This window comes from Notolepis coatsorum (assembly GCF_963971535.1).
Source record: "Notolepis coatsorum genome assembly, chromosome: 5".
Classification (NCBI taxonomy): Eukaryota; Metazoa; Chordata; class Actinopteri; order Aulopiformes; family Paralepididae; genus Notolepis; species Notolepis coatsorum.
In genome coordinates, this window is record NC_140169.1 from 10,879,504 (window position 1) to 10,899,545 (window position 20,042).

At 48.5% G+C, this 20,042-nt stretch overlaps 1 protein-coding gene across 1 annotated transcript in view; it reads right to left on the minus strand.

Moving 5' to 3' along the window:
* The window catches only part of LOC311229264 (receptor activity-modifying protein 1-like), a gene marked incomplete at both ends in the record, with an annotated part of 170,403 nt that extends 151,729 nt beyond the window's left edge, over window positions 1-18,674 (minus strand). Inside the window, 2 exons of the mRNA XM_084315329.1 lie at window positions 15,606-15,723; window positions 18,584-18,674. Of these exons, the coding sequence (XP_084171455.1) occupies window positions 15,606-15,723; window positions 18,584-18,674 (209 nt within the window). The remainder of the gene's footprint in view (window positions 1-15,605; window positions 15,724-18,583) is intronic.
* Between the last annotated feature and the right edge of the window lie 1,368 nt (window positions 18,675-20,042).

The following is a 20,042-nucleotide window of genomic DNA, read 5'->3' on the forward strand; positions in this document are numbered from 1 at the left end:
AGCAGAATGCCGCCTTAAGAAGCGGTGTGGCAAGTGTGACGGCGCCCACCTGGAAGTACTGCACGAGAGCAATAAACGCCCACCAGGAAACCAAAGTAGGCCCATCACGGTGATGTACCAGGCTGAGTCGGTGTCACCACAGACCAGTCTTGACCCACCCCCCTGGTGTACCGACTGCCGCAGCGGACACTGGGAGTCACGGTGCTACGCGTACCAGGCCGAGTCGGTGTCACCACAGACGACTCACAACGCCCCCGCCACAGAGGAATGTAATATCTATCTGACACAGAAGAGTCACAACCCCCCCGCCAAAGAGGAATGGAAGATCGCATGTTATTACTGCCACAGAGGACACTGGCTGGCACAGTGCGACGCGTTCCAGGGACTGACCATCGCCGAAATGGATCAGTGGATTGAGGCTGACCCCCCAGACGCCACTTACCGCGAATAACTGTGCGAGGCCCCCAAGCGGAGATTAGCCCTACAAGGCAACTCACCAACAGAAGTGCTCTACATCGACCCCACGTATAATGGGAGCCCCCGAGTACTCATCAAGGTGGTCAGAGTGCTCCTGAGCTACGAGGACAAGGTCCTGGACACTTACGCCGTCCTCGACGACGGGTCAGAAAAGACTCTCCTCCTCGCTTCCGCCGCAGCCCAGTTGGGCCTGCGGGGTACCGAAGAAACAATGACAATCCGTACTATTCGGCAAGACCTAAAGACCATAAAGGGCGAAAACGTCTCATTCACAATAGCAGCGGTCGAGCAGCCCGAGAAGCGGTACAGCATCACTAATGCATTTACAAGCCATGACATAGGTCTGTCAAGCTACGACTACCCCATCCCACAGCTGATGGAGAAGTACGCGCACCTACGCAGACTGCCTATACCGCTCATCGACGGCGCCACCCCGACCCTGCTCATAGGCTCCGACCACGCGGACCTCATTGTCCCAATCGAGGCGGCCCACATCGGACCCAAAGGATGCCCAGCCGCGGTTAAGACCCGACTGGGGCGGACGCTCCAGGGCCCCCTCTACGGACCTGCCAGCCAACCAACGTCCACACGCTGCCTTTACACAAAGGTGAGCGACACAGGCCACTCTCTCGTACAGCCCGTTGAGAGGCTATGGACATTAGACGCGATGCCTGTGAGAGAACCGTGGGCTCAAGAAGAGGGAGTTCCGAACTCCACCCCCCTCAGCTACGCTCCAAGCGACGTAGCTGACCTCGAACCCAGCACCCCAAACTACCTCTTGATGGGGCGGCCGGACCCGGCCCCTCCTCAGACGGTGTACAGACAGGACGACAGGAACGGACGCTACCTACCATCCCTTCCCGCCCGTCAGAAGTGGGTAAAGGACAGGGACAACCTGAAGGTGGACACAGTCGTCATGATAATAGACCAGTCACTACCCCGAGCTACGTGGCCGGCCGGCCGCGTGAGCAGAGTGATTACTGGTGCCGATGGGAAGGTCAGAGCGGCAGAAGTCATAGTCCAAGGGCGGACTTACACCCGACCTGTGGCGAAGCTGATAGAGTTGCCGGAGATCCCTGACTCCCCTGATGACAACCATGACCCACTGACTTTGTAGATTGACCTACTCCTCACAACAAGTATGGAGCAATTAATCTGTCTCCCCTTACTAATTAGGTGCGGACTAATTAGGAGGCGGCTGTTGTGAAGGGCCAGATTAAAGCTGAGAATCTACGTTTTATTGTTTTATATAACTTGTATATTATTTATATATATAAGCTATATCCCTTTAAGCCTGCGTTTGAATCCTAGTAATATTCACTTTCCTCATTGGATAATGCCCTTGACGTTATCGGCGCCAGGCACCGCGCCCCTGAAGTCAGGTTCAAAGGCGAGTCTGGGCATGTTGGGACATGCCTGGTGCCGGCGCATTGATTCCAGACGAGAGCTGAGGCTTGGCACTAGAAAGCCACTTAAGTATATATATCGTGGAAGGCGCGAACAGTAGCAGTTCGGTGAAACAGTGTTAGTGCAAGCAGTTCGTCTAAACAGAGTGTTGTGAACCTAACGTGAATAAGTAAAAGTGTCAGAGCTAATGCAGTAACGTCAAGTTCGACTTAGCTTAATGTGAAGTAAAGAGTCGTCATTTAGTGTGAATCGTGTTATAGCAGTTCGTTCGGTGTGTAGCATTACCAGCAGTTCGTTCGTTTAGTAACTAGTGTAAAACCTTAGCAAGTGTGCGTGGACTTAGTAATTAGTGCCAGTACACGAGGAGGGCCTAGTCGTGGAACTACTGGACATGTGCATATTGGAACCTACTGCGGCGATTGCAGAACCAGTATTGGTTGGATTATAGTGATTGTGGAACGTACTACCGTGGAGAAGAGCCTTGTTAATACCCACTGTCGTTTGGATTTAACCACCTTGAAGATCTTACCTCGGGCTAGCTTCGAGGACCGAAGCTAGCTGGCTATCGTCATTGCTATCGAGCAATTGGATTACAGCTATTGCTTTGCTGCTGAGCATTTGGATTATAAGGACTGGATCTATACGAGAACCCCCTTTTCTTCAAGTGAACAGACTGAGTATCCGAACATTCTTCCTTCCTCCAGAGCTTACATCTCTGGGAGGACACCCCCTGTCTCCAGCGGTACCATCGTTTGCCCACTATAGTGCCATCCTACGCCAGGCGGCGTTTAGTCTAGTATCCCAGCTTAGGAATTATTCATTCCAACTGACTTTGCTACTGACTGACTTTATTCATATTCTTCGCCATACAAGCGCGACCCTTAATTCCCATTCTGTACAATTACTGCATAATAATAAATACTATAAATGATATTTCTTTGTCACCGTGCCGTCTTATTCTGAGTGTTACAAAGGGTCAGATTAAACCGAATATATATATTTATTACTTGAGATATATTGTATAGTATTTGTATATCGTCTGATATCCCTTGTATATTCTTTGTACATATACACGGAATATCCCTTTACCTAGTACAGGCCAGACCATAATATTCGTTCTCCTATTGGACAGCGACCCCCTAGGCGCCACGGCCATACCCCCAATGTCTAGTTCAAAGTCACCGCTAAGACATGTCTCAACATGCCCAGATTTGCGCAGTAATACGAGACAGAAATGAGGCTGGTACTAGATTATTCACCTTACGTATAAATACGTTGCAGGTGGATACAGCAGTTAGTTACCCCAATAAGTTGAAGCCTTCACCACGATACAACGTGCTGTGAAGTGGGCCGTTTTGCCCTGAAATAGAGCCTTGAGACCGCGTGCGAATTGATAGCTGAAGTGTCAGAGTTTAACGCTGTATCGTCGAGTTCGACCTATTCTATTATTAAGTAATAGTCTATTATGTATAGTGTATCGTGCGGCTACCGTTCTACAGTGACCAGCATTACCAACGTTTCATCGTACCGAGCTAGTGTGCTTATCCAGGCTGGGCGGCCTAACCTTGTGCCGGCATCCGAGGAGCCCTAGACGAGAACCGTGTGGATATGTACACTGGATAACCTACACCGACGACTACATAGCCCTTTTCGGCTGGATTATATTGCTTTGGTCCTGTGGCTGCTGGAGCAGAGAATCGTCTACCCCCACTACCGTGTGGGATTTACCCTGTGAGGAGCACCGTCGAGCCCGCCTCTAGGAATCTGAGGCTGGCTAGCTTTCATCCATGCTGCACTGCATACCGGAGAATAGCTGTTGCTTTGTCTACGGATCAAGGGATTATTGCACCGTCTCCTGTACCTGGAGTCTCCTTATTCCTCGTTGATCCAGACTTTTGCTACCGACAAATCCTCTCCCCTGCTGGCTTACAACTGGAGGGAACCCCCCTAGTATCTCCAGCTGAACTACGAGTGTACCTTATATAATTCTTATGCTACAGGTGGTATTAATTATCCCCTTCGTAATATGCTCATGGACTTACGCTCTTGACCTATTCATGCACATTCTTCGCCTTACAAGCGCAACTCTCATTCTTAATAAATGTAAGATAATCTTGGTGCTCTTCTAATAAATATTACAAACAGTACTTTCTTTGTTAAGCCGTGTTATTGTGTGGGTGTTCATCTCATATACATGTGTACTGTATGGCCAGTAGTAATGTACATAACTCAGTAGTGGTTTAATGATACCATACTTATTCAATACAGTCAGGGAATTGTACCCCTCAGTTACAATTGGTCCTTCGAGCCGGATGGTAATTAGCGTAATATTAATATAATATTAATATTGACATGGCCAACGATGAACACTCCACAAACGGTTCTCCTAAGCTAGATCGCCCGCAGCGCAGATGGCAGCCACCTCCTTACCTAGAGGACTACGCTGCCAGTCTACTACCTAGCTTTATACAGACGTTAAACGCGGAAAAAGTGGATAGTAAAAGTATGTCAAACCCTACCGACCAGGCGACCCTGCCAGTAGAGACCCTAGTGGGTTCTAACGTAACTGACCAAGCTCACGGGGGGGACCAGGAAGGACATGACATGACTTTACCCCCCGACAACGTCAACGGGATAGTCCCCGGAGAGCTCCAGGATAAAGAAAGCGCCCCAGGGACGGAACCCGACCCACCACCAGAAGAGACGCGCACCCAGGAGATGGACCTCCTCGGAGTGCGACAGGAGAACGGATCTCCAACGAGCACTGCCAGAAGCCGATCACCTCCATCAGTGTCTTCCCCCAGCGAGGCGGACAAGATGCTGGCGCAGGCATTTATCGCCACCCTGGCAGCCTCCACTGAACCCGATCGACTCCAAGCACAGACGCTTAGCGAGCGCGAACATTTTTCCATGGAACAAGAGCGCCTCCGCGTGCAACACCAAAGTGAGCGCGAACACTCTACCATGGAAAGAGACCGCCTGCAGGCTCAACAACTGAGTGAGCGCGAACAATCTGCAGACCAAAGAGAACGCTTCCACGCGCAACTCCAAGCGCAAGCCCTTAGTGAACGCGAACACTCTGCGACCCAGCGAGAGCGCTTCCAGGCGCAGCAAAGGAGTGAAGACGACCGCATACGCCTGGAGACCAGACGCCTCCAGACGGAAGAGAATATTGAAAGGGACCGCGCCGAAGCCCAGCGCGCCGCCGCCGATGCACAGCGCGAAGCCGCCAATGCACAGCGCGAAGCAGAGCGCGACCTCGCTCACATCAAGCGCGAAGCCGAGCGCGACCGATTACAAGCGCAGATAATGGAGCAACTGATTGCCAGGGCGACCCCCCCTCCCTCCGCACGGAGCTCCAGGGCCTCGTCAAAACAAGGGTCTAGGGCACCCTCCCCTACCCGATCAAGCGACCCGGAGCCCGGCCAACAGAAAGAGCCTATACACGTCTCCGAACCCCCTCCCCGACCGGTCCATGCGAGACCCAGCAACAGGGAAGAACCGGCCTACGCCGCTGAGAGACTAAATAGACGATTACAGGATCTAGAAGACCTAGCAGAGGAAGAAGAAGAGGAAGAGGAGAAAAGTCAAGCCCACCAGCAGCATCGTACTCCACAGGACCAGGAGGTCCAGTACAGCCCAGACTTTACCCCCGAGGCCCTGCGTTACAGACCCCCGACTCAACTCAAGGGTGAGTTTGACGCACGACCAGCCCCGAGGAACAGCACCTGGGTACCCGGGCCTTGGTACCCACCAGGTACCAGCCCACAATGACACGTAAGGGGAGATTCGCCTAGGAGGCCTCTCCCCCAACGCTTACCGATGTGCCAGCCATCCATGGCATCGTACCTTGGCACACCGACGTTCCCGGATTTCACACACGAGGACAGAGCACAGTACACAGAGCTACGAATGTGCTTAGAGACAATGATGTCCGATGTCCCCGATGAAACGTACAAGTATGCTATCCTACTCAAGCACCTGAAGGTGCCCAGAGCGCATAATATAGCGCTGGCATATTCCAACTCAAGTACCCCATACATCGCGGCTCTAGTAGCCCTCGACCAACGTTATGGACGCATATGGGACTACGTAATACAAGAGATAAGGAATATTGACCGTCTACCCCCAGCCACAGACAATCGCTCATTGGATGACCTCTCTATCAAGGTACAATCCCTGGTAGGGATGCTGGGGGCACAAAAGGAAAAGGGTAGGCACGAACTGTACGCAAACTCTAATGTTGAAAGAATATTAGAGAAGCTTCCGCCCGCCCGACAAGAGCGCTTCAGGCGGCAAAGAGACCACCGTGATCCCAACGGTCCCGAGCCATCCCTCCTAGACCTGGCCGACTTCCTGGCGAGAGAAGTCAGCAGCCTACGACTGGATACGTTCGTGCGGAGTGTACCAAGCTCCAGAGAGGGACCTAGGAGATCAAACGATAACCGCAGGCTGGTGACCGTCATGCACCAAGCCGAATCAGTACCGCGTAACAAGAACCACAGCACCCCCTCGACGAAAGAGAAGTGGAAGATTGTATGCCAGTACTGCGAAAAGGAACACTGGCTGTCACACTGTGACACGTTCAAGAAGATGACCGCCGACGAGGTGAGTCAATGGATAAAGTCCAACCGCCGCTGTTACCGCTGTGCGCGCAGTCACATGGCAGCCGAGTGCCGCTTAAAGAAGAGGTGTAGTCGGTGTGACGGAGCCCACTTGGACGTCTTACATGACAGTAACAGAAGAAAACCCGCACCCTCAAGCAGCACCAAAGCAAGCGTCATGTACATTGAACCCCGCCAGCAGCGGGGGCGCCCGGGTGCTCTTGAAGGTGGTCCGCGTAACATTGAGCTACGAGGACAAGGTCATGGACACCTACGCCGTCCTTGACGACGGGTCAGAAAAGACCCTCCTCCTCGCATCCGCTGCGGCCCAGCTAGGGCTGCGGGGGAGCGAAGAAACGATGACGATTCGGACTATAAGGAGAGACCTGAAGACGATCAAGGGTGAGAACGTCTCCTTCACTATCGCAGCAAGCGGGCAGCCAGAGAGACGTATAGGATCACTAACGCTTTCACCAGCCAAGACATAGGCCTGTCGCGGTACACCTACCCCATCGCCAAGCTGATGGACAAATACGTGCACCTGCGTCAACTACCTATACCGCTCATAGACGGCGCCACCCCGACCCTGCTCATAGGATCCGACCACGCACACCTCATCGTCCCGATGGACCGGGTCCACACTGGGCCCAGAGGCTGTCCAGCAGCAGTCGAGACCCGCCTAGGATGGACACTACAAGGCCCCCTCTCCAGGTCTCCCAACCGAACAGCAGCCACTCGCTGCCTCCACTCCAGAGTGACAGAAGAAGACACCGCCCTCTTACAGCACGTCGAGAGGCTATGGACACTAGAGACAATGCCCTTTAAGAACGAAAAGAAACACATTCGTTCCAAGGAAGACATTTACGCCATAGCCCTCCTCGAGCAGGGGACAAAGAGAGTCAAAGTCAACGGAGTGATGAGATACGCAACTCCACTCCTGAGGCGAGAGGGTATGCCTACCTTCCACGCCCCAAAAGAAGCGACGGAGCGGTATCTACTGAACACAGAGCGGCGCCTAACCAGAGACCCCGCTCAAGCTACTGTGTACCGCCCTGAGATTGACAAGCTAATCACAGCGGGACACATAAAGAGAATTGACATTAAAGAGGCCGATCAGACGACCGAATCATGGTACGTGCCCCACCACAAGGTCCACCACAACGGCAAGGATCGTATTGTGTTTAACTGCAGCTACCAGATCGGATCACAAAATCTGAATAAAGAGCTCTTGCCCGGCCCAACACTCGGCCCCTCTCTACTAGGCGTGTTGCTACGTTTCCGCCAGAACAAGGTGGCCATCAGCGGCGACATCAAAGGGATGTTCCTGCAGGTGTGACTAGTGGAAGAGGACAAGCCCCTGCTGCGGTTCTTATGGAGAGAGAGGATCGGGGATGAGCAACCATCCATCTATCAATGGGAAGTCCTCCCTTTCGGAACCACATGCAGCCCATGCTGTGCTACGTTCGCACTGCAAAAACATGTCGCAGAGGACCCAGCAGCTGATGAGGAGGTCCGACAAAGTGTAGAAAAGAGTTTCTACGTGGACAACTGTCTGCAAAGCGTCTCGACGCCAGAAGAAGCCGAGGCCCTCCTACTCAAGCTCTGCGCCTCCCTGATCAAAGGCGGCTTTGATCTCCGGCAGTGGGCCAGCAGCGACCCTCAAGTATTGCGCAGCCTCTCCCCAGAGGACAAGGCAGCAAGCAGCGAGACCTGGATGGCGACCATCCCAGGTGAAGCCCAAGAAATGACATTGGGACTAGTCTGGCGTTTCAAAACAGACTCGCTCCATTATAGACACACACCCCTGACCAAGGAGCAGGGAAGGTCGATTTCACTACCGACCACAAGACGGAGTGTATACAGAACACTCGCTAGACAATATGACCCGTTGGGATGTATTCTACCTTACACCACCAGGGCAAAGATGATTGTACGAGCGCTATGGGACAAGGACCAGGGCTGGGACAACCCCATACCCGACCACCTTGCCTCCACATGGAGAGAGTGGGAGACAGAACTCAGCTCGCTCCCAGGTGTCAACATACGCCGCAGCTACTTCCCACCCACAGTGCGGCTGGAGACGTGTCAGATGGACCTGCACGTCTTCAGCGATGCCTCCGAAGTAGCCTACGGTTCGGTGGCCTACCTGCGGGCCCGAGAGGAGGGAGGAGAAATACATACTGCCTTCATCCTGGCTCGCTCAAGAATAGCCCCCCGCAAGCAACAATCTATCCCGCGTCTAGAGCTCTGCGCAGCCCTAGTAGGAGCGCAACTCGCCACGTTAATCCAACGTGAACTCACCATCCCGGTGAAAAGAACAATCCTGTGGTCAGACTCCATGACCGTACTCACATGGATCCAGTCCGATTCGTGTAGATACAAGGTCTTCGTGGGAGTCAGAATCACAGAGATCCAAGAGTTAACAGAAGCAGCATGCTGGAGGTATGTGGACACAAAACAGAACCCAGCAGACGTCATCACACAGGGAATGTCCCTGGATGACCTCACACGTCACAATCTCTATAGTGACGGTCCCGAGTTCCTCAAGCTCCCGGAAGAAGAGTGGCCTACACCCACCCCACGGGAGGCTAGTAAAGAGGAGGCAGAGATGAAGAAATCTATGTTCTGTGGGTTGACACACACACTAGTCCCCACAGATCCCAACATAGATGACTGCCCTACCCTTGAGAGTGCGCAGTTAAAGACATTCCTGTGGCACCACGCTGAGGTTCCCTCCACTACTGACATTAATGCAGCTAACTACGAAGAAGCAGAACTCCTTCTACTACAGCGAGCCCAAAGAGACTCGTTCCCCGACGAGCTAGACTGTCTGCAGGGATCAAAGCCAGTCCCGTCAGACAGCAGACTGCTCCACTTGGCCCCTGAGAGCGACGCCCATAATCTCATCAGAGTGGGTGGTCGTCTGAGGAGGGCCCCAGACTTAACGGATGACGTCAAGTTCCCGATAGTCTTAAACAGCCGACACAAGGTCACAGAGCTCATCATAAAGAAATACGACGAGGACGTGCACCACGCCGGGGCAGAGAGAGTCTTTGCGGAGATCAGACGTCGCTATTGGATACTGCAAGGAAGAGAAGCAGTACGACGCTTCCAGCGGACCTGTCTAGACTGTCGCAAGTGGCGAGCACAGCCCAGTATACCCAGGATGGCTGACCTACCCCCCTGTCGCCTCCGACTCGGCGACAAGCCCTTTCACTCCACCGGTATGGACTGTTTCGGCCCGCTGTATGTGAAGAAAGGAAGAGGGACGGAGAAGCGGTGGGGTATTGTAGTCAAATGCATGACCACCCGAGCGATACACATAGAACTCCTTCCAACCATGAGTACGGACTCATTCCTTATGGCCTTCCGGAGATTCACAGCGCGGAAAGGAAAACCGTCTATATTATTGTCTGATCACGGGACAAACTTCAAAGGCGGAGAAAGAGAGCTGAGAGAGAGCTTCCAAGCTATGGGCACAGAACTCAAGACCCACCTCGCTCCCTCTCAGATTGATTTCCAGTTTAACCCCCCGAATGCACCTCACTTCGGGGGAACTTGGGAACGAGAAGTACGTTCAATAAAGACAGCCCTGTACGCCGTGCTTGGGGCCCAGACCGTGGCGGAAGAAGTCCTCACGACAGTCCTCACGGAGATCGAGGGAGTATTGAACTCAAAGCCCCTCGGTTACGTCTCAAGTGATGTAGCAGATGTCGACCCAGTCACCCCCAACACTCTCTTGATGGGGCGGCTGGACCCCGTGCTCCCACAGACAGTGTACAGGCCTGAAGAAGCGAACGGCCGAAGAATGTGGAGGTACAGTCAAGTATTGGCTGACAAGTTTTGGAACAGTTTCCTCCTCCACTATCTACCGTCTCTACAGACCCGCCAGAAATGGGTAAAAGAAAGAGACAATTTGACGGAGGGCACAGTCGTCATGATTATCGACCAGTCACTACCCCGAGCTATGTGGCCGGCCGGCCGCGTAAGCAAAGTGATCACTGGTGCCGACGGAAAGGTCAGAGCGGCAGAAGTGCTCGTCCAGGGGCGGACATACACCCGACCCGTGGCGAGGCTGATAGAGTTGCCAAGGCTCCCCGACTCTCTTAATGACGACCATGACCCCCTGACTTTGTGAATGGCCCTACTCCTCACAACGGACATTGAGTAGTGGACAGTGCGGTTAATCTGTCTCTGCTTATCTAATTAGGTGCGGACTAATTAGGAGGCGGCTGTTACAAAGGGTCAGATTAAACCGAATATATATATTTATTACTTGAGATATATTGTATAGTATTTGTATATCGTCTGATATCCCTTGTATATTCTTTGTACATATACACGGAATATCCCTTTACCTAGTACAGGCCAGACCATAATATTCGTTCTCCTATTGGACAGCGACCCCCTAGGCGCCACGGCCATACCCCCAATGTCTAGTTCAAAGTCACCGCTAAGACATGTCTCAACATGCCCAGATTTGCGCAGTAATACGAGACAGAAATGAGGCTGGTACTAGATTATTCACCTTACGTATAAATACGTTGCAGGTGGATACAGCAGTTAGTTACCCCAATAAGTTGAAGCCTTCACCACGATACAACGTGCTGTGAAGTGGGCCCGTTTTGCCCCGAAATAGAGCCTTGAGACCGCGTGCGAATTGATAGCTGAAGTGTCAGAGTTTAACGCTGTATCGTCGAGTTCGACCTATTCTATTATTAAGTAATAGTCTATTATGTATAGTGTATCGTGCGGCTACCGTTCTACAGTGACCAGCATTACCAACGTTTCATCGTACCGAGCTAGTGTGCTTATCCAGGCTGGGCGGCCTAACCTTGTGCCGTCATCCGAGGAGCCCTAGACGAGAACCGTGTGGATATGTACACTGGATAACCTACACCGACGACTACAGAGCCCTTTTCGGCTGGATTATATTGCTTTGGTCCTGTGGCTGCTGGAGCAGAGAATCGTCTACCCCCACTACCGTGTGGGATTTACCCTGTGAGGAGCACCGTCGAGCCCGCCTCTAGGACTCTGAGGCTGGCTAGCTTTCATCCATGCTGCACTGCATACCGGAGAATAGCTGTTGCTTTGTCTACGGATCAAGGGATTATTGCACCGTCTCCTGTACCTGGAGTCTCCTTATTCCTCATTGATCCAGACTTTTGCTACCGACAAATCCTCTCCCCAGCTGACCTACGAGTGTACCTTATATAATTCTTATGCTACAGGTGGTATTAATTATCCCCTTCGTAATATGCTCATGGACTTACGCTCTTGACCTATTCATGCACATTCTTCGCCTTACAAGCGCAACTCTCATTCTTAATAAATGTAAGATAATCTTGGTGCTCTTCTAATAAATATTACAAACAGTACTTTCTTTGTTAAGCCGTGTTATTGTGTGGGTGTTCATCTCATATACATGTGTACTGTATGGCCAGTAGTAATGTACATAACTCAGTAGTGGTTTAATGATACCATACTTATTCAATACAGTCAGGGAATTGTACCCCTCAGTTACACTGAGTGTCTGCCATATTGTAACTGTACTGTCTGGCAAGTAATAATAATAATAATTAGCAGTGGTTTAATCTATCACAATCTTTAATACAGTCAGGGTTTTGTAACCCCTCAGTTACAGAGGGGATTTACAAGTCCGAATGAGGAAGATAGAAAAATACCTATAGATGTTTCAAGATTCTAGCTAATTCTATAGGCTGTACATCTATGTACTGCCAGGTAGCCTGTGCAGTCTTTATCATAAACGCTTCCAGAGGGATGTAATGATTTGCATGTCTAGTGCCGCGTGGGCGTTCCACTCCAGGGTTAAAGAGGGTCTCTTGTGGTACATGATAACAAAATGGACCGAATTACCAACCTCTCAAACGTGTAGGCTGTGTGTATGTGGATGACCTCAGTGTGTTTGTGTGTGTATCTTCATACTGTACATGTCCTCCCTATTGTCTGCCCTGTGTGTGTGTGTGTGTGTGTCCTCTTATGTATGTGTACTGTATATATATATGTGTCTGTGTGTGTGTGTGTGTGTGTGTGTGTGTGTGTGTGTGTGTGTGTGTGTGTGTGTGTGTGTGTGTGTGTGTGTGTGTGTGTATATATATGTGCGTGTGTGTGTGTATTTGTGTGTGTGTTTGTGTGAAGGTGTGTGTGTGTGTGTGTGTGTGTGTGTGTGTGTGTGTGTGTGTGTGTGTGTGTGTGTGTGTGTGTGTGTGTGTGTGTGTGTGTGTGTGTGTGTGTGTGTGTGTGTGTCTTCATATGTTTGTGGACAATTTTACAACTCTGTCGGACAGAAAGGAGCTCTTTGCCGCGGACGGCCTGCATCCAAACAGGACTGGCTCTCTCTGCCTTGCAAGGAGCATGATCTTTGCCATGGAGTCCTGTCTGTCTTGTCCATGAGATGGGGTGAGTCCGATCCGTGTTGACTCGTATAACATTGATAATAATAATGATGTTTCAAATATACATGTCATTATAAATAATAGACCTACAAGCCATAACTTAGAGATATAGTCACAAATCATCAGAGTAGCCCAGTAACGGTGCAGACTACAATTCGTAATGCTACTATCTCTAACTTAGGCACAGTCCCCATAAAACCTTCTAAATTGCCAATTATTTCACCTGAACTCACAGTCTGAATCCACTTACTTAAAAAAATAAAAATAAATGGCCTGGGTTTTATACATTTAAATGTGAGAAGTTGCAACATAAAAGATCTGACAACTTAAAGATCCTAATCTCGCAAACAGATCCAGATGTCATAGTAATAACAGAATCATGGTTAAAAAATCTGATGATGACTCCTCCATTGCACTAAGCCATTATAATGTATTTAGAATAGATAGAGTTGGAAGGGGGAGTGGGGTAGCAGGGCTGTACACTGCGATGATATCGTCGCGAATTGCCCCTTTAATTGGCCGTTGCGATTGGTAAATATTATCTGGGGGCGGGCTTGCGAGTAGTGCTTTCAAGCCTTGGATTCGCATTTCACTCCTAAATTATCCAAGGCGTGTGATGACGCGATGACGTCACTCACGCGAGCTGAGCAGTGAGCACTCAGCAGGTATGATCAGCGGGAACAATCGACTGAGCACTCACTCTGATAGACTGGCTGACTGTCTGATTTAGCTATGAAGAAAAGTAAAGTTAGTATTGCTTCGCGTTCGACCTCCTATAGTGAGCCGAACTGAACTGAACTCAGACACACGGAGAGAGCTGCGGCGTCTGCTCCTCCTCCAGCCCTCTCGCACCCGTGGCTGTTGTAAACACTGGGACCTCGGTGAGCCTGCCAGCCGGCTAGCTACTGATAGCTATCAACAAATGCTCCAGTAAGTCTAGTAGTGCATGATAGCTTGCGTTAGCTTACTGTTCAAAACGAAACGTCCCATTAAACTAAATAGTTCAGATAGCTCCGTCCTGATATCAATGTCTCATAACACTGAGTGGATGCGTATTCGAGCTGAGGGCACGCTGAATATAGTCAATAGGGACCAGCTGCAGCGCCGGAGAATCCTGGCCGTAGCTGGAGGCTACAGTATAGGGCCCAGCTGCAGCTCCGGAGAATCCTGGCCGTAGCTGGAGGCTACTCAGTACACACAGACAGTGGAGCTGGTTGCATATAGCGAGCATTTAGACTTGTTGCGTGGTGGCGATGTCTCGCAGATAATACAACTACAAGTATGATTATATAATATATATATTTTATTAAAAAAAAATTATATAAAATAATTTTTTTTTTAATCAAAAACAATCGATATAAATAATGGTAAATTGTTATTTAAAAATTTGCCCCTAAAAAAATTTTTTTGTCCCTAAATTTCTCATTTAGGGGCAAGTGTGCCCCTAGTGAAAAAGCTTAGCGTACAGCCCTGGGTAGTCATGTATGTGAAAACTTGTTTTTCTGTTACCATTCTACATGCAATCACTATTGCCAAATGTTGTGAAATGCTTGTTTATATAATAATAATAAATAATTCACTAATTGTCATTGGAGTGTATAGACTGCCATCGGCTGATGCTAGCTCTGTTGGTAAAATAGCAAATGTTTTATCTCTGTATCCTGATACTAACCCAATTAGTTACTGAACCAACTAGGCCAAACTCAAAAATGCACTCAAAATCTACTTTAATTTATTACATTTTTCTAATAGATTAGACAGAATCATTGCTAGTGGTGTTTTTTTTTATTTAGGAATCAGTGACCATTGCCCAATAGCCTGCATCAGGAATACTAAGCTAAAGAAAACAAAATCACACAATACTATACAAATAAATCTAAAACATTTCAGTGATCAAGCTTTCCTATTTGATCTACTCAACAGTGACATCTCATACCAGTAAAACCAAGGAGCTGGTGGTGGCAATTAGAGCCCCCCCCCCCCCCCCCCCCCCATATCATATAAGTCATATAAGTTCCTTGGGGTACACCTGCACAATAAACTGTACATGTACTGTATATACACACATACATGTACTGTATATACACACATACATGTACTGTATATACACACATACTGTATATACACACATATATATATATATATATATATATACTGTATATAAACACATACATGTACTGTATATACACACACATGTACTGTATATACACACATACATACTGTATATACACACATATACTGTATATACACACATACATATACTGTATATATACACACACATGTACTTAGGGTGACCAGGTGTCCCCCTTTTGGTTGTACTGTCCCACCATTTGAGACTGCGTCCCACATATTGAGAGGATGTCCCTCTTTTTGAAGCAAAAAAAAATTATCAAACACAAGACATTCCTGTCAAGTGATAAAGTTTGAATATTTAAAACAGATGTTAGGTGGTAACAAGCCGGCTGCCAGTGCCAAGATGAATGTGGAGAGATATAATTCTTTATTTAATTTGTATTTATTTTGATTGAACCTTTATCTATTTGGTGAAGACGAGTTATTCTAATAAAATAAATTTACATTATCTATCTGTCCCACTTTGTCCCACCAAAATCTTACTGTTGTCCTGCTTTTGGACTTTTTGCATCTGGTCACCCTACATGTACTGTATATACACACACACACACGGGTCCACAGTACTCACTGCAGGGTGTCCTCCCAGCTGCACCACTGTCTTTCAGCCAGCTCCTCCATGTCCAGACGGAACCGGGCCAGACAGAACTCCTCGATGGCATACTCATAGTGTCCACTACACCCCAGTACTGACGATGCACCCTGACACACTGCTGGGGAGAGAGAGAGAGAGAGAGAGAGAGAGAGAGAGAGAGAGAGAGAGAGAGAGAGAGAGAGAGAGAGGAGAGAGAGAGAGAGAGAGAGAGAGAGAGGGGGGAGAAGAAAGGGGAGAGAGATAGTGAGAGAGAGAGAGAGAGAGAGAGAGAGAGATTTGATTTTATAAAAAAATGTATTCTTTACTAAAACTACACAAGATCAAAAATAAAAATACTCTACAACTCAAAACCAAAAAAACAAAACAAACAAAAAACAACAAAACACAAAACAAAACAAAACACACAAAAACAGAACAAACAAACAAAAATCAATTAGGGACAATGATGCTGAACCTGAACCAAATTGTCACTTGAAATTTTCCCCCACAGGGAAAAAAGAAACCTAAACGATCCAAAGTTCTGGGCGTATCAGAGAGAGAGACACCGGAGAGGCACTGTAGAAACCGTTGTCCTGAGAAGAGCGTCTCTATCTTCACCTTTCCCCGCGTGGTACAACACATCAGGCCTTTGTGCGTGTCCGACAGACTCCAGTCAAAACTTATCCCGTGGATAAACAGGGCCGCCCTTTCAGCTGACCATCCTCCTTCAGCCTCATCACATTTGCTCCACCGTCCACCAGTCTTATATCACATGGCATCGATGATGTCGGGGGTTGAAAACAGAGCATGGGGATCGAGATGCACTCTGGACTGACATCCTCATCAGACAGTATGTCACCCTTGCCTCCCCGTCCGAGGCCGCCTTTTCCTCCCTGGTTCAGATGCCGCTCCAACATCAGCTCCCACTCCCCCGTGCGGAGACTGGCAGCCCTCAGTGACTTCCCATCGAGCAGCCTGATTCGAGAGCTCAACGCCCTAATGAAACCCATTCCGAACATCGGGTAGAAAATAACCAGCAAAGTCCGCTTTACCATCACCCTCCAAGGCTGAATCAGGAAACCGTTTATTTCGGCGTAAACCGTGATGAGCCCCACAGTCATACCTTCCAACCCTTGAACAAGGTACCGGTACCGGTAACATAAAAAGACGGCTGAGAAAACGACCTATAAGATTCCCTATATGGGAAGAGCAAGGCATACACTCATTAGGGGATGTTTTTAACAAACAGGGTTTTTGTAGTGATAAAGAAATACGCAAAAAATTTAATCTCACCAAGTCCACATGGCTTTTTCACAAACAGTTAGAGCTATGTTTGAAGTCTCACGGTGTTCCATTAGACAGACCAATTGAACACCACAGATACCACAAATTCTTCTACTCAAGAGAGACATCGAGAGGTTTTGTTTCAGAATTTTATCATCAATTACTAACGTCCTCGTATGAAACCCTCCAACTTGACTCTGTCTGGAGGAGGGATATACCAGACCTGGAAAATGACTTTGATTGGCAAGGAGCCTGGGCAAATGTCCGACTTACATCAAGGAACCCGGATCATCAACAAATCAATCTTAACTATATTCACAGGACATACTTGACTCCTATAAGACTGTGCCGAATGGGGCTCAAACAAGATTCCAAATGCACCCAATGTACAAATGGGGAAGAAGGGACATTTATGCACATGTATTGGGACTGCTCACCAGTTAAGGCATTCTGGAAAGATGTGACCCAACAAATATCAAAACTCGTATCTTGGAATATACCTGTACACCCCTCGGTATTGCTGTTGAATGATGTTTTTGAGTTTGCAGTAAATCCACAGCTAAAGAGATTGGTTTTATCGGGTATCACAGTAGCCAAAAAGCTGATCGCATCACGCTGGTTTCAACCGGAAAAAATTTGCCGTAAAGTTTGGTTTCTTACATATCTCGATGTAATTTACCATGAAATATCTACAGCAAGAATTCTGGGTCTCAATGAATCCAAAATGTCAATGTGGTTAGAAGTGGTGGAGAGAATAAAAGCTAGCTTATAATGGTAGTGTCTGGTTAGGTGCGAGGGATAGTGGAGGTACTTCTCAAGGTGGGGTCCGGGAGGGGGGGGTTCGAGCTGAGCATATGTGTGTAGGGTTTTTTTTTTAGATAACAGGTATTATGGGTATATCTTATATAAAACAACTAACCAAAAGGTGATCTCATTGGATGTGCCCTGACAATTAATGCTTGTATATCTTATCGTGTGTTGTCATGTTTGTTTATATGTTTGTTTAAAAAAGAATAAAAAAAAAAAAAAAAAAAAAAAAACGGCAGAGACAACATCCCCCATGACGACTCTGATGAAAAGTCTGCCGAAGGAGTAATGCGTGGCCTCCCCATCGGGCATGAAAACGATACGCCCCGCCCCTGTCTCTGAATCCTCCATAGCCCCAGTCTTTATAAAATTCCACAAAAGTATAAGAGTATATGAGATGAACAAAAAAAGTCTCAGCCTCCTTTCCCCGGTATCGGGACACCTTGAAAAGTCTAGCCCTAAGTGACACCACACCAGTCCCTTCAATAAAAAAACTCTCATTTCAGAAATAAAAAAAAGTAAAACAACAAAAACAAATAAAACAAAACAAAACTACACCGATTCCACTCCAGCCTCCACCACACTGGGGCCCTGTAGCACCTTCTGCACAATCTTTCTCATCCTGTATACATCTGTGTCAACAAAACGACCATCTCCTTTAAACCTCATATGTTCCTTTGCTGCTACAACAAACAAATCTTTATCCGGAAAAAAATCTTTCACCTCTACACTCTTCCTGTTCTTTGTCAACTTTAAAAACAGTTTCATTGCATCTAGTGAATAGGAAAAACCATCGCTCTCAAAGTCATCATCACTATCAACAACCATATCTGCCCATGAACCCCCCTGTGTACTCTGCGTACTGCTAAGTTCTTCCGTCACACCTGTCTTCTTAGCTTGAGAGCTCGACACCCCAACTACCTCAATCTTCCTCTTCTGCCTAGCAACCCCCACCCCGCCGTCCCCCTCCCCCATTTCAATATCCTCTACTTCCTCCACCCTGACCCCCTCAACATCTACAGCTACCCCAGGTACACTCCCCACATCTGTAACCCTTCCCGCCACGACCCCCACCCTGACCCCCTCAACTGAGTCCTCTGACCCTGTTCCCTCAATAGCTACAACCACCCCAGGCACACTCCCCTCATCCGAAAACCTCCCTGCCACCACCCCCCCCCCCCCTCATCCTCATCCCCTTTTCCAGTCCCTTGTGTCTCAACAGATCCACCCTCCACCTCCGTAATCCTTCCTGCCACGCCCCCCCCCCCCCCCCCCTCATTTTCATCCCCAGCAACTGTCCTCAGTATATCAACAGGTTGCTTCGTACCTGCTACACCGGTTCTGTGACCCTGCAGCTGGATACCATCCGCTGTGCTACTGACGGTCTGCACAAGGACACTATTTACATTTAAATTTACATTTACACCTGCACTACGCGCAGCTTCGACTGAGATCACCGTCCCCGCTGCACTATGCGCATCTGTGACTGGGATCACCGTCCCCGCTGCACTGCGCGCAGGCTGAGACTGTGCGCCTCTCCCCTCTTCCCTCACACAGTCTCGGATTAAATGTCCCTCTTCCCCGCAACGGAAACATTTTGAGCTTCCAGAGTTCACAAAAACGACGTAATCAAAATCATCAACTCTTAATTTCAAAACCAAATCAATCTCTTCTCTGTTGTTCTCGAGAATCATTAAAACTTGGCGTCTATGTGACACAACATGTTTTAACAACGGAGATTTGCATCCAGATGACAGTTTTCTTATCGGGGAAATTATCCTCCCATACCTTGCAAGTTGAGTTATCAGTACTTCGTCACTTATGAACGGCGGGATGTTATTTATATTAATCCTTCTGCCTGGTGTGGAGAGAGGCTCCACTGTAATAAACACATCCTCGATATTGATTCCTGATTCAACAACCGAGCGCACTTTCTCAAGGCAGTCCAAGAAAATAACAATACTACCGCTCATCTTCGCGGCTGATTTCACACTTTTATGTCCAACGACTTTACCTATTGCCAAGCTGCAATCCTCTACGGACACATTATAAGCATTAATCTTTATACCATGCTTCCTGCTCATTTTGGCAAACTCCATACTGGCGTCTGACGTCAGCCAGCAAACCAGCCTGGCCGATGCGACTGCCAAACAAACAAAACACTCCCACTTAACTCTATACACACCAAAAACACACAGCAACCCAACACAACACTACAATACAATATCCCATAAACAAATTAACAAAATAGACAGATAAAGATAGAAAAAAACTCACTACACCTTCAAACTCCAACCTCTCCAATCTCCCCAATCTCATTCCCAGCATGCACTGAGAGAGAGA